Source organism: Hippocampus bargibanti, linkage group LG13, assembly GCF_051943395.1.
Source record: "Hippocampus bargibanti isolate YZ-2025 linkage group LG13, ASM5194339v1, whole genome shotgun sequence".
Lineage (NCBI taxonomy): Eukaryota > Metazoa > Chordata > Actinopteri > Syngnathiformes > Syngnathidae > Hippocampus > Hippocampus bargibanti.
In genome coordinates, this window is record NC_142746.1 from 13,706,712 (window position 1) to 13,721,834 (window position 15,123).

The 15,123-nt window shown below is 41.3% G+C and overlaps 1 protein-coding gene across 10 annotated transcripts in view; it reads left to right on the plus strand.

Moving 5' to 3' along the window:
- The first annotated feature begins 3,905 nt into the window (after window positions 1–3,905).
- adgrb3 (adhesion G protein-coupled receptor B3) overlaps window positions 3,906–15,123 on the plus strand; it is a 124,628-nt gene continuing 113,410 nt past the window's right edge. For all 10 annotated transcript variants that reach the window (XM_089011519.1, XM_089011524.1, XM_089011522.1 and 7 more), the window contains exons 1-2: window positions 3,906–4,459; window positions 5,731–6,499. In XM_089011519.1, coding sequence (XP_088867645.1) covers window positions 5,746–6,499 — 754 coding nt within the window. In that variant the 5' untranslated portion in view covers window positions 3,906–4,459; window positions 5,731–5,745. The remainder of the gene's footprint in view (window positions 4,460–5,730; window positions 6,500–15,123) is intronic.

The following is a 15,123-nucleotide window of genomic DNA, read 5'->3' on the forward strand; positions in this document are numbered from 1 at the left end:
AGCTTTACTGTGATGACAACTGTTCCCCTCATTTCACAATATGGAAACATGGATTTAAAGAAATAATTGCTTCTTTTACTGACTCCCAACTCAAAAATAGGAATAAAACAATTTCGCAAATCGTTTGGGAGCAGACAACTATGTGGACTTTAGTGTTAATGGTCTTAAAGGACAACCGACACCATTTTTTTGTTTCCTAACTGACATCAGAAAAACATTTTATAGCATCGAAAATACCCAAAACACGCAGGCTGATGTTTTCAGTCAAAGTATTGCGTCACCATTTTTTAACCACACAATGCATATTACTACCAGTCACAGTTCATCCTTTAATCCTCACCGACTTGACGTTTCAAATGACAGCATTTCAACTCGTTTCATGACAGTTTGAATCCATTTCAATTTTTTTCCAATTCAGAGACACTCCACTGAACGTTACACTTATCAAATTTAAACCAAACATCAAGTAAAATTTTAAAGGAACCTAGGCAGATATCAAGGATGATTGACCAGGTCTCTTTTGAGAGAACATTTTACACTGAAACTTCATCGAAAATATATAAACAAATAGTCCCTTCATGCAGCATCTGTTCTGAAGGAGGATATTCAACCATAGCCTGTAAAAAGCGCGCCAAGCTAATGAGAGTTAACTGTGCACAGCAAAAATGATTAGAGCAGCTTACACACCATCCCAAAATAAAATCAAATTGAGTAACGATTGTTTCGGTCTTCAAAAGCCTTATCTCACACCTTACTTTGTATATATGCAAATATTTCCAAATGTATGCAAATGAACTCAGCTTGAACAAGTGCGAGGCTCATGCCCAATAATTTCTCATTCATTAATGGTTTTTATATGTATGAAGACTGTAGACCCACAAAGACGGCACCGGTGCGGCGCACGCAACTATTATAAAGGACCCGGCAATGGAGACAATAAGTGCTTCTGCCTCCTGTACAAATGGAAAGAATTGTGAACAGCATGTTTTTCACGTGACTCTAACCCCCCATCTCCTGTCCATTCTCCCCGTGAATTATGGCGATAGGCAGTGAAGCCGTAGCACACCTTTTGATGCTGCACGAGTGAGCCTCTAATAGTGGATTTAGCTGACTGTTGATTTTGGAATGAAAGAGAGTTCAAGTTGTTGTCAAGTTTCTATTTTATTTGTCCCCACGGGCTAATGCGCTGATACACACATCATGTCTAAGAATAAAGAGACTCACAAAACCATCCGAAAATTGAACATGAGGCACAGCCGTTTTTTTATTTATGGGCTTAAAATTAGGCTTTTTTTAGCTCAGCGACAACTTCTGCAAACTTTTTGGGTCACGCACTTGGCTGCTCTTTTGTCATGAGGTAGAAGGGGTTACAAGTAATGCTCAGAATGCTCTTTCTTTGACAACTTGAGGTAGAGCTGCCCCTCTGTTCCCTTCCGTCGCAAAGAGTCAGCAACAACACACTCAAAACATGTTTCCAAAAAATAGTCACATTGGGATAAGTAGGTCAGCATGGAGATTTCCCAAGAGTGAACCTACTCAAATGATATTCACGAAACATCGTAGAAAGATGGCAAATAAAATCCCTGCATTTACCCATTAATTTCAAATGCAAAATTGTTGCTTTTCTTATCACGATTTGTTCACAGTGGAATCGTTCCTCGGCCAACATCACCGCCGCAATCATGCAAACACGATGCAAACTACACATTTCCACGGTTTACTCCTTCATCATCTATTTTCTTACCTCACTCTCCATTAATTAACATCACAATGACCCGCTAACGAGGGTGTGAAAAGACAATTAACTATACTATCTTTGCACAGTATAGTGATGTTACTTTGGAAGCGCACAGGCATGCCACTCCTAGGCCTTCAGTAGTGCTACGTCTGAATCAGCTGCGAGTGTGGTGTGATATTACTACACATCCACTAGAGTGTGCCGTTAGCCAGGAAATAAGTTGTGACTTTAGGAAACGAGAAATACTGACATTAAACTGAATCTTGACTATGAAAGTGTGCATTCATGATAACCTCATAAAGTTGAAATATTATTTGCTATTTTTGCTACTGCGGAGCTGTCCAACCTTAATACGAATTTCTCCACTGCGAGACTGATAAAGGCAAATCCAATCCAATAATGTCCATCTATTCTTGAAAGGTCAGTCTTTAAAATGGCTTTAACAGTATATCTACAACTAAATCTATTTCCTCTTCTCCTTCAGCCATTGTGGTTTGAAAAAAACACGATTAAATCAACAGAACAATATCTTTGCTGATGCAAGTCGCTACAGATGCAGTGTGCTAGCCCAAGCCATTATGCTCTTCACTAGCGGCTAGTGATACTATGATGCTCTAGTCGCTAGTGAACAGCCATTCATGTCACTAGCCAATCATAGTTTGCGAAAACTCTGACGTTGCTCGCGCCTTCGAGCAGGCCTTGGGTTGCCAACTTGATCTCTGATTGGTTAAAGCAACAGCTTCCTCGCCATTATATTATGCTCCAGAGCCTGCAGAACTGATTGTGAAGGCGTCCAGGTAGATTCCTGACCCTAGTCACAAATGATGAATGAAATGTGATTGGTGAAATGCTTAAAACTAAAACAAACATCTGGAAGCAACACAGCAGGGGAAAAACAATGATAGGAAATTGATAGACCATTTTGAATTATTTAATTAGAATTCATGGACAAAATATAATTCACATTAGTTTGCGATTCAGATATTATAAGGCCAGCAGAGAAGGCCTTGCAGACCCCGAAACCCCACCACTGGTCAATATACATTACGTTGACTGTGATTTTCCTATTTGATGGAGGTCTGTACTCTATTACGTCATTTAATTGTTATTCTTCAAGAAATCGTTTTTCCCCGCACCCCACCATCTACGTGATGTAGTGGGGCATTGCTCCACTTGCCCCTCAATGTAGACGGGCCAGTATCATCATCTTCATGTTACACCTCAGGAGACCTGGCAATCCAAACAATGCATTGTGTTGTTATTCCTCCAGCAAGGATTCAAGATGTGGATAAAAAAAAAACACTTTTGCACTGCGGCCATAAAACGTGGCAGGAAATCAGGTTGGATTCTAACCAGAACCACAGAATGCCCTGAGGGAAATTACCTAGGATGTGATAGCGATGAAATAAAATAATTTTATTATTATTTAATATATTTATGATAATAGACAACCACAATTTATAAAAACTTCTTCAACAATGTAACCTGCAAGTTAATGGAAGGGTTGTTGCTCTACCTGGTGGGGAAATTGGGAAATTGCTCTTTCATCAAACTTAGGACCCAAACAAAATGTTCACCATGGAAAAGCCATTTTGCCAATGGTCAATTCCTGTTTTAAACAAGATTCAAAACAAATTAACACAAATATTTTCTGTCTAAATGAGTAAATCCAGAAGATGTAGTCTGTATAGTTTGTCCCAGCGCAGTGCAATGGATGCATGAAAAAGTCAGTGGGAACGCAAAGAGCCTTCTGGAGGGATAAAACAGTCCAACGACACCATCAAACTTGCAGGTCCGAGTAACAGAGAGTTCAAATTTTATTTTGGAAATCACAGTTCCTCTCATCCACAGTTTGTCAAAGAAATGCAAAAAAAAAAAAAAAAAACAGCGCAATATTGCATCTTTGAATGATGCCGCATGCTGCAAATGTTGGCTAAGCATAAGTGAGAAGGGTCCGGTACAGGGGGGAACCCCTTTATATTGGAATTAAGTGTGTATGCGTGTGTGTGTGTGTGTGTGTGTGTGGGGGGGGGGGGGGGGGGTAGAAAAATGAAGTGAGGGATGAGGCGGACTAGGAGGAGGAGGAGAGAAAAAAGTGGGAGCTGGTGCCAGACGCAGTAAGAAGTGAATGTACGTGTACATGGGGCTGAGAGTGTGACGTGTTATTGCAGCCCGCTCCTGGAGCTTTGCAAGCAGCCAGCAAAGCGTCTTTTTTTGCGTCCTGACTGCCCCCCCTAAAACATCTCCCATCCACCCACTCTAGACGGATTTGTTCTCTCCTCTCTCCTTTCTCGGCGTGAAGAGAGGATGTGGCTTGACGACTTGCTTGGAAATGGAATAGAGATGCCAAATAAAACCGTGATGCTATTGTAAAAGAAAATGCTTTTCCCCCTCCACATTCCTCTTAGTCTCTGAAATTCTGTGACTGTCGCTTGGTTCTATTTGAGTTTGGATGGGAAAGCCCATGCGGATGACGAGGAGGAGGACCGTGGATACAAGCAGGGAAAGCGGAGTGTAACGCATTTTTTATTTGATTTGATTATTTTTTCCCACCCACTGAAGCATCTTGTTGCGCCGGACTCGTGTGCGTGTGTGTCAGTGTGCTTGTGTGCGTGCGTGCGCGTGTGTGCGAGTATGGATACACTCGAGGGCTACAGACTTGATTTATAAAGGATGTTGTCAAGTATGTTCGGAAAATAGCCATAGGTTTCGTGGTGTAAGGTAAGATTTTTTTTATTATTATTATTATCTGCATTGATATGTGTGGTTGGTGTCAGTTAAAGTTTTTTAATTTAAATAATCAAGACGATGATGATTGCACTGTGTGTGCGCTCTGCGTAGTCCTCACGAATGCACGTTAGATGAACAAATATGTTTATTTAAAGCGATGATCTGTCTCTTAAGGGGCAAACCCCGCTTCAAAGTGGCGCCGTTTCTCCATTCACATTGCTTCCAGAGAGATGATTGCTTTTTAGAAGCCTCGGCAATAAAACCAAGCGTGTCTCTCATGACGATCCATTCTCCTCTTCCGCTGGAATACTGATTCCCCCTTGACGCCCCTGCACATGAATCTTGCAAAAGGATGTGGATTCGCGTATGTTTACAGCTCATAACCTGCAACCCATTGCACGACAAATAAAGGGGATATGGGGGCACCCTTCAAATTGTTGGTGCGCGTCTACGTGCACGTGTGTGTGTGCGTGTGCGTGTGCGTGTGCGTGCGTGTGTGTGTGTGTGTGTGTGTGTGCGTGCGTGTGTGTGTGCGTGCGTGTGTGTGTAAAGAATGCGAGTCCACTTCCACAGTCGCATGGACGAGCATGCCCACCCTTGCGCGCGCACGAAGTCGCTCGCAGCTGCATTGCCCGCAGGATTAAAGCAATCAGGACTTGGCATTGCACCCCCTCCCCATCCGCGCCCTCGACACACAGACACAAATATACACGAACACACACGCGCCATCCACTTCTCGTCCACACGGCCCGTGCACGTCGCGCGTGCACTCTCAATCAAACACACGGACACAAAACAAACAAAAACGTATCCGAGAGGAACGTTCATACAAGTAACTTCTGTTGATGGAGTAAATTAGTCAACCCGCACTAAAACACACGATTCACGCAATGGAGGGACGGGGGCATTTGATGGCAAATCATGTTAAACTTGAATGTGATAATGATCGAGCTTTTTTCCTTTCATAGCACGGACGAGGTCTCAAGGTCTAAAAGTCTTAACCATGTCACCCCAACACACAAACATACACGCATGGTTGAAAAAAAATAAATTGTAGAATAACCACTAGGTGGCAATGTTTGCACAAAGTACAGTAGTGAAGCCTGGCAAGACGGTGCAAAAAGACATGCAGCTGCGATTGATGTGGTGGATTTTGTCTTGCCGTTTTCATGATGGGGGAGAAGAAAAAAAAACACCCGAATCCCGACTTCAACAATCATCCGTATTGCTCACTGTGTAATTGTCCTCATCTTTCCTTGCAGGCCAAATGACATAGGATGAAGGCTGTTCGAAACCTGTTGATTTATATATTTTCCACCTATCTTCTGGTTATGTTTGGATTAACTGGTGCCCAAGATTATTGGTGTTCCACTCTGGTCAAGGGGGTCATCTATGGATCCTACTCTGTGACTGAAATGTTCCCTAAGAACTACACAAACTGTACGTGGACACTGGAGAACCCAGACCCAACCAAATACAGCATCTACCTGAAACTATACAAACAAGACCTGAGCTGCTCTGAGTATTCTCTCCTGGCCTATCAGTTTGATCACTACTCCCACGAAAAGATTAATGCCTTGCTCAAGGTGAATGAGTCAATAGTGTACCTCTGCGATTCCAAGAATATCTATATATTTTTGCTCTACGACAAAAATTTTGTTCAGCTGCAGAGAGTTTTCCCTTCTGATTCAAACGGATTGACGCCACAGCAGCTGGAAGAAGAGGAGAAGTCCATTGTGGAGTTCCTGGTGTTGAATAAGGCCAGCCCCAGCCAGTTTGGGTGTCAAGTGCTTTGTACGTGGCTGGAAAACTGCCTGAAATTAGAGAAAGGCACGGTGGAAACGTGTGGCACCGTCTACACAAAATGCACGTGTCCCCAGCATTTAGGAGATGGAGAATCCGAGAGCATGCTCATGCTCAACAATGTGGTTTTACCACTCAACGCCCAAACGGAGGGCTGCTTGTCGCCCCAGCTCCACGCAGGCCAGGTCTGCAATCTGAGTTCCGAAGTGAAGCGGCCTCCTAAAGAAGGTGAGTATGCCGCCATGTCTTCCGTCTGTGCTCGCACGGTAATGGAGCACTGTTTATGTGGAGATCATTTAATGTGCACGCAGATCACTCCCTTCTTCTGCCCTTTCCCTACTGCATGTCTCAAGCGTGATGGCCCATGAAACAAAGAGCACACATCGAGTAGAGCTTTAATTAGATGGTTACTGCCCCACTAATTGGACCACCAAGTTTGGTGTTGGGTGTTAAAACATTACAGTGGAGCATCTGGAGCTGAAGAGCCAAAAATACCGGGGAAGAATTTGTTCCTTTAAATATTTCAGTTGTCAGACATCAACTATTTAATTCTGTCTGTGTGTAATTGGATTTTTCACAATCCTACGTGTAAAAAAACAACATGGAAGACCATCACACATGACATCAAACATGATGTTGCCATATCATGTTTGCTTTCTTCCCCAAAAATTTGTCCAACGGTTCAGCGAGACACTTATCTTATTTTAAAATCTTTCTGTTGATAGAGCAAAGACCGAAACAGTGAAGACTTGTCAATTGCTTTAAAGTCATTCACTACCATTCACAAATTTATTCGGGTTTGTTCAGGTTTTGTTTTTTTCTTCTTTGGTTTCCGATAAAACGCTGGCCATGGCCTCTGGCAATGTTGTTTTTGCACAAGGGGCAGCATTTCCCTATTTTCCATGTTAGTGCTTTGTTCCAGCTTCAGCTGTTGTTAAAGCACTATATAAACCAATATGTATATATGTCATTGTATTTTGGACAGCTGCCCTCATTTCAAGCTCATATAACTCCAGACCCATATAATTTAGGAAATAACTATTTTTCTGATGAAAGAAGAGAGTTGAAGGTTTCTTACGCTGCATTGAATGTTAATGTAGTCCTAAAACGTCTTGGAATTTGAGTGACAACGACAAAAACCCTGGCTTTGCAGTGGATACATTTGTGCACATGTCTGGCAGTGAATGAGTTAACCTTAGAGCGGAGTGAATCACATTTTTTAACTTCTTTTGCACTTGTGCGAACTACTGTTTAGACAGAGAAGTATTTATGTGACTGGGATAAATTCTGCACGTTATGGCGCAGTCTGGGCAGAGTTTGGTAATTTCGCAAGCATGTGCAATCTGGCAGTTTTGCAAGAGGCAGGGCTATAGCGAGGTTTGAGTGGCCACAATTGATTTGGTTCATGGCCAAGCAAAGATGCTCCTTTCATTCGTCTCCCCATCACCTATTGTTCTGCCTATGCACCATAGCTGTGACGCTCAGGTCGGTGTTTTAAAAAAAATATCATGCAACCATTCAAAGGTTTTGATGCTCATTGTTCAAATATTTATGTATGAAACACTTTGCGTTCGATCGGCTGTCTATTCTGTGCTGGTGCTAGGATGTGGTCAGCAGGCATGAGATTTGGATCAACTTTCTGATGCCAAATTGTAACCTGGCCAAGTGCATTTTCAAGATAGCCCTTCTGCTGCTCTGGGCCGCCCAGTTTGGTGCAGACCAGTCTGCCAAATTGGCAAACACGCACAATGAGCCTTGGGCTGATACAAAAAAAGAGGATTTGGCATTTGCACTACTGCGCAGATGCACATCGAGGAACACATAAACCTAAATATGAGCTCCGCCTTTTAAGTTTGGAATGTAAAATGGTCGTTCAATTGTACTTTTGATTTAAAAAACACACACACAAAAACAATCAAAACCAATACATTGGATTCCAATACATATGAATGGCTCTGCAGAGGTTCCAATTTTTTGTGGGTGCATGGTCAGGGCTGGGGGGTATGTTCTTGTCAAAGTTCAGGTTTTTGGCTATTTGGATTATTAATTTAGTGGACACAATGCAAAATTATTTGTTTAGCATCAACAATAATTCATTGTCTTCAGTAGAATCAAAATGATAAGGTTTGCGTGATTTTCCCATCGTGCTGCCATAGAGCATTGCGACATATTCCAACATTGGCTTTTCACAACAAATGATTCTGATAAGGTCGTGATAAACCCCGGAGCTTCACTGGGGCTTTGACACGAAGCTGATTGGGGTTGAACAGGTCGTGTTGCGTGAGACATTTGATGATGACTCATAAAGCAGTGGCCTTCATCTCCAAAGTCATCAATGGAACTTTTGATTTGTGGAGGAAATAACGAGGGAGCAAATGTTAAAGAACATCAGCATTCCTTTGTGGGAGTGAAGTAATGGTTGCAGTAATCACTCCCTGGAGATCACAGTGGAAAAAAGAATATGATTTTTTTTGCCGCAGTTTCAGCTGCTTGGTAGCTGCTGCTGCTGCTGCTGCTGCTACTGCACACTTCAACATCATTTAGTTTGCGCATCGGTTTTTAATAAGTAGACTGGTGGCCCCGTCATTGCCGTGGCAACCCTGGATCTCTACTTTAAGGCACATTTCCACCAGGTTGTACAATTCGGTTTGGTTTACCTCATTATGGTCTGAAAGCATAAACCCTAAGGGCGAATTCCGATGAGCGGCATAATGCCTCTGACCAATCAAAAGAGAGCATTGTGTCTTGCTCAATTGTTTGGGTACTCTGTCACTGCCTTTGATAGCCCTACGAAGGGTCCTGAGCAATAAATTTGGTACCCTCATGTATGAGAATACACATGACTGGGTTCACTTGAAACTCAAATCGACATTCTCTGTCAACATGACTTCGAATTGTTTTAATTCATCACAGCACGCCCACTGAAAAAAAAAACACTGGACACAGCTACATTTTCAGAGAGCAGACAAATAGCACAGTATTGCAAAATAGAAACAGATTATATAATGAAAGATAATGTATAGAAAGGAACAAGTTGTATAATGGGTAACTAGTCCAAAAGTTAGACACACACTATCGTACTTCGATGTTATGCTTTGAAATGTCCCTCCGTCACTCTCACACTCCATCTCCCCTGCATGACTCTAGCTGCTAGAGTCTAGCAGAAGAAAGGCTTCCCTAACCAACAAGAGCTCAATAGACATTGTACACACTTTCCAAGGTGTCTTAATAGCATGATTACTTTCCCATTTCACTCAGTTGGGAGCTGTAAGGCAAGCTAATTTGTAAAAGTAAATAAATCAATATAGCTGAAGTGTGATACATTGACCAAATGACATTTATGCGGCATGAGGGACAGCACAAGTGAGCGTTTTGTGTAGATGTGTGAAGCGAAGTATATGGATTCAAGACATATATTCAGAGAATGCACTTGTAAATCCATTTATTAGTGTTCTACGTAGAGGTTCCACCTGAACTATTTCGTTGACATTTTCAGAAAGAGAACCTTGAGTGCCACACAATTTCAAGTATTCTGACTGATCACACATAAACTACCAAATGAAAGATTACTTCTTACTTATTTCATCATCAAAAAGTCTCATTCTGCATTACATGTTTTAAATAACGATCAGTAAAACAGATTTAGTTCACCCAAATCACCCATCTTGTGCTTTGGATGGCAACTTTTGCAGTGAATCACAAATGTAAAACGTTCACATTTGGCAACATTTACAAATTATTTGCATGCTATTTAGTAATTGTAGTATTTTGCAGTGTGTGTGTGTGTGTGTGCCTGGCACGTCTCTGTGTGTGTGTATACTTGCACATCATGGTTTCTACTTTTCAATATCAATAATCTCATTCAGCTATTTTTGAATGATGACGCTCTTTTGTAGTAGACTTAGGACGACAAACACTCAATTGGTTAGAGTTGCTAGATGTTGGTGAACTTCAAAAAAAGGCAGGAGGGAGAAGCAGGGTGAATTTGGCAAATTCAATTTGCCAAATTGTATTAAAATAAAGATAGCAAGAACTAAATCTCAAACAACAAAGTCGTTGGAAAAAAAGTGTCAAAAGTAACAAACAAAATCCATGACCGAAACATGACTGGGGAAAAAAGCAGGACAAGAACCAAAAAACATGACAGCAACTACCCAACAATGACCCAACATCGAAATAGTCATTCTGGGAGCCCTTTTAAACTGACACGAATTGCAACGCCCAACAGGTGTGCGATTACATGCGGAGCTACCAACAGAACCATGACACACTTAAACTGCTTGTAACCTTTTCATTTCGATGGGGCCCTCTCTGTTTCAGGAGCTTACACATTGTTGCGACTCATGACAATCTCATTCATAATTTCACAATAGACTGAACATTGCCAGCTGTTCGACAAAATGTGTGTTTTTATTTATTTATTTATTTATTTATTTATTTATTTATTTATTCATGGATTGATTATCAAACCACAATTGGCCAAGACCTTTATCGGCCTTGATCCCCCCAAAAAATATCAAATCTATAAAATAAAATAAAACGAAACCATAAATGGCCAAATTTAACATCAACAGCATTCCTCTTATGCATTCCTATTAATGGCATGTCACCTCAATGGTGCCCGAAGAGTTGAAAGGTGCATATAAACGAAATGTATTATTATTATTATTATTATTATTATTATTATTATTATTATTATTATTATTATTATTATTATTATTATTAAATATTCAATCTTCACTGAAGGTGAAGAGAGCTCAAGGAAAAAAAAACATCCACAGCTCATCTCACGAAAAACTTCCATACCACAGCTGCTGAAAAGTCAATCCTTCACACCTATAGTACCTCCTCAGTCCCAAAATAAGGAAAGTAAAAACACATCGCAATTACACACATGTGCTTCAGATCATTTGTGACGATCGTAATTGTCACTCATCAATTCCCTTTACAACTGTTTTTCATTCAATTAAATACAGCTGTTTAGAGAGTCAAGAAGCAGTATCACTTTACCAGTCATCATTTAGCGCACCCTCTGATCAATTCACAATGATACAAAGCTTAGTGGGAGAGGGAATTCTCTTTTCCAGAATAACATTTGACATTTTTCAGCATGTTAATATCAGCTTAAGAGCACAGTTTACCCCCCTCCCACAACACCACCCCGACCCCAATGAAGATTTTCCACTAGCGTCTATTTATAGTGTTCGTTGATGGGAGGTTTGAATAAATCCGTTTTCATCTGGATAACGGGGGAGATCAACACACTGGGTTTTAAAAGAGCACTGTCTCCCCCATTGGCGTCATAGCGGCAGAGTCGGTGTTTCTGAGGAAGAATAAAGCATTACTAATAGTCAACAAGGGCCGTATTTAATGCAATCGCTCATCTTTGATCTTCCCAACGTCCAGTTGCGTAGGTGTCCGTTTGCAAAAGGCGGCCTGGAGGTTGTTCACGTGACACAGGCTGCCGCATTAGACCCACTCATGTTGCACATGCATACACAGCATGTGGACCCTTTAAAGGTTAAAGATTGTACATATTTGAGACTGACAGACAGACAAGAGACAGACCTCACACGATTCTGTGCCGTTTTGAAAAGCAAACCATCACAATGGGAACTCTAAACACAGCTACTGACTCACTTATGCTGCTTTATTTTTGTGGCTGTCACTGTTTCATGCACAAAAGTTGTAAAAGCGAGTGGCCCAGAGCAGCACCGACACTGTGATTTAATTCTCTTCCTTCTCTCTGATATTGTGTGTGTGTGTGTGTGTGTGTGTGTGTGTGTGTGTGTGTGTGTGTGTGTGTGTGTGTGTGTGTGTGTCTGTGTGCACGTATTAAGTCTGTCCTGAACACATGCAAAAGCATGTTGATCTGTCCCTGTGAACTAATATGTGTGCTTGTTAGTGTTGTGATGTCCCGATGTCATGTCCAGCCTGCTTTTAATAAATGTCACTTTTTACCAAGAGTGTGGTGCAGAGATTTTCATTTTCTTACAACCATTTTGTATGGAATCATACCCTAAAGCGTTGTTTTTCGCTCACAAAAAGGAAGCTGGTTGCACACAGCTATAAATTCACCCCCCGATTGTTTCTAATCATACACAGTGTTCCTTTTTCCACTGAATGCCACTAAATTCTCAAGAAAACAGGCACTCTTGACACATGCTTTGCGGATGCTGATGTTTACTGTCCATGTACATTATAAAAGCTTAAAACCCTTTAATTACCTTTGAACACTGTTGTAGCATTCACAACCTGCTCCGAGCTTCATGAGGTATCCCCTCATTTGGGTGCTCTCTGCAGACTCTTTTTTTCCCTTTGGCCATGGTCAGCTGTCTCATTATTTGCGGTTTTGCTGTCATTTGAGGATCGGGGTTGATGCGTCTCATTGCTTTGGGCTGGGAAGTATGTTCTTGTTTGTCATCCAGTGCACATCGTTAATGAAGCTTCAAATAGTCATAGTTGTGCTTGTGATATATCATTATGTGGCCTGGACTGTGCACATTTTATACAATAACATTTTGCTTGACATTTTTTAATGGAATTTGCTTAGCTTAATATTAAGAGTTCCATGTGAGAGGTTTTTAAGTATGTCAGAGTGACACTGCCTTTCCGCTTCAGGGTTATGGGTTCAAATCTTGTTTCAGCCAATTGAGTAGAGTTTGCAGGTTGTCCCTGCATACTCAAATAGATGACAATCTGTATGTTTCATTTGCTTGAAAACTCATGATGCTCCAAAGAATTGGGTTTATAAGTATGAAATATATTCAAATGAATATTTAATGAGTCTATAAAGGGGCCTCAAAATCTTGCATTAGAATCAGAATTAGGTTACAAACACAAATATGAGTCCTCATCCGCTTTCTATCTTGAGGAAGAATGACACAGCCCCTAAAGGCAATGTGCAATTTCCCTAAAATATGACATTGAATTCATGTCTAAATCTATAGTCTTCTTTGGCTGGAATGATAGCGGAATTAGCATTCCAGAGAAACAGCTCCGCATTTCTAAATGTGATCCTGTGCAGATTTCTGGTTGTACACTTGCATTTACTTCATTTGAACATTCTGCTTTGCGACTACGCAGAATATGGCATTGAGATTTTATCGGGGAACGAAACGTGGTGCAAGGCTCTCCAGTGCGTCGTCACCCGCTGCAGTCGTGAGTGCCGCCGCAGCTCAGCCCTGCTGCCTCACATAAAGCGGCCCTTTATTCACTTTGGATCTCAGTCAAGTCACTCAGTAGTCACACTGCATTATTCTCACCCCCATTGTTCCGTACACTTGGAGGCCATTTTAGTTCCAATTCAGTGAAGGAGAGACTTCAGCTAGACAGCCCTGAATCCATTCGGTTTATCCCATGCATGCATTGTTAAACTTAAGATATAGAATATATTGCTTTCTGTTACAATTGCTTTGAAAATTCCACTCAACGATAAAAACATTTCCCATGGTATGCCTTCATTGTGCATTTGTACTCGGCTTTTACAGCTTTGACCTCAGTATTCTTTCATCTCAACCTTTGCAGTCCATTCTGCTGAGATGGAAGGAAAGTTGTTAGCGACAGGCACGGTCACCTGAAGTAAGTCCAATTGACTAGCTCTGTGAAAACCAAGGTGACAGCGCACTACATCTTTTTGTGTGCAATAATTGGACAATCGTGACCAACACTGCTAGGTTGACATACAAAAGCTATAGTAGCCTAATGAAGAACAGTTTCTGGTATGTTTATCAATACAAAATTGGATGACAGAAATAGGTGATTAAAAAAATCAAAAACGGGAATAAAACGAAAATAAAAAGTTAATTCAATGCCATGCTAATGTATTCCATTATATCGCCATTGCTGTTTCAATGATGGGATCTGACTGGTGGATGACAATCAGCTGTGATAACCGTTGTTCAAATTTTGAGATTTGTGATCTCAGCCAGAAGGCTGTTTTTCAGCGGCGGCCCAACTGGGTGTCAGAGTGATAACTACCTGCTATCAGACTGTGTGCTGCCAACTGTCTCTGAGCAAATGAAAGCAGTGTTGTCATAGCGCAACTGCCAAAAAGATGGTGGTCAAAGTGTCAACACTGTTTAAGACAGCTTGAAGGAAATATACTCACTGGAAGACCTATGCGGCACAGTGATCGGCTGGTTAACACGTCTGCATCAGAATGCAAATGTTACGGATTCAAATCTGGGTTTAGACGTTCCAGTGCGGAGTTTGCATGTTTTACATGGGTTTTCTCCGTTTATACTGGTTTCCTCCCAAATTCCAAAAACATACATGGCATGAACACTCAAAATTGTCCCGAAGTGTGAGCACAAATGGTTGTAGTTTGCTGGCAACCAGTTCAGAGTGTTCCGCGCCTTCTGCCCAAAGACAGCTGGATAGGCCCCAGCACACTCATGACCCTCATAATGATACACTGTTTAAATAATGGATGGATGGATTATAACTCAAGATAGCCACATGCACAGCAAAATAGTTGCAACTCAAATGCTTTATTATAAAATAACACAGCAGCTATGTGCCCGAAATGTTCAACAGTTCTCAATTTCACTAATATTTTGCGACAAGACTGATTGTCAGATGTTTTTTTTATTCAAGCTGGGATAGCGCAAGGATTATTTTTCTTCCCAGGATTGAAGACAGGCCTTGAATAATACACAATGTGGCCGAGAAGATAACAATCAAAATTGCTCCCCTCCCACCTCTTAAAAAAACAACACCTGTCGCTCTGGTGTAGCGACATCCCTTGATACAAGTATTTATTTTCCTTCAAGGATGGAGAAATATACAAAGCATATCAGCCATTGGCTAATCTGTTTTCATGGAAATGACTGCAACTTACCTTTCCATTA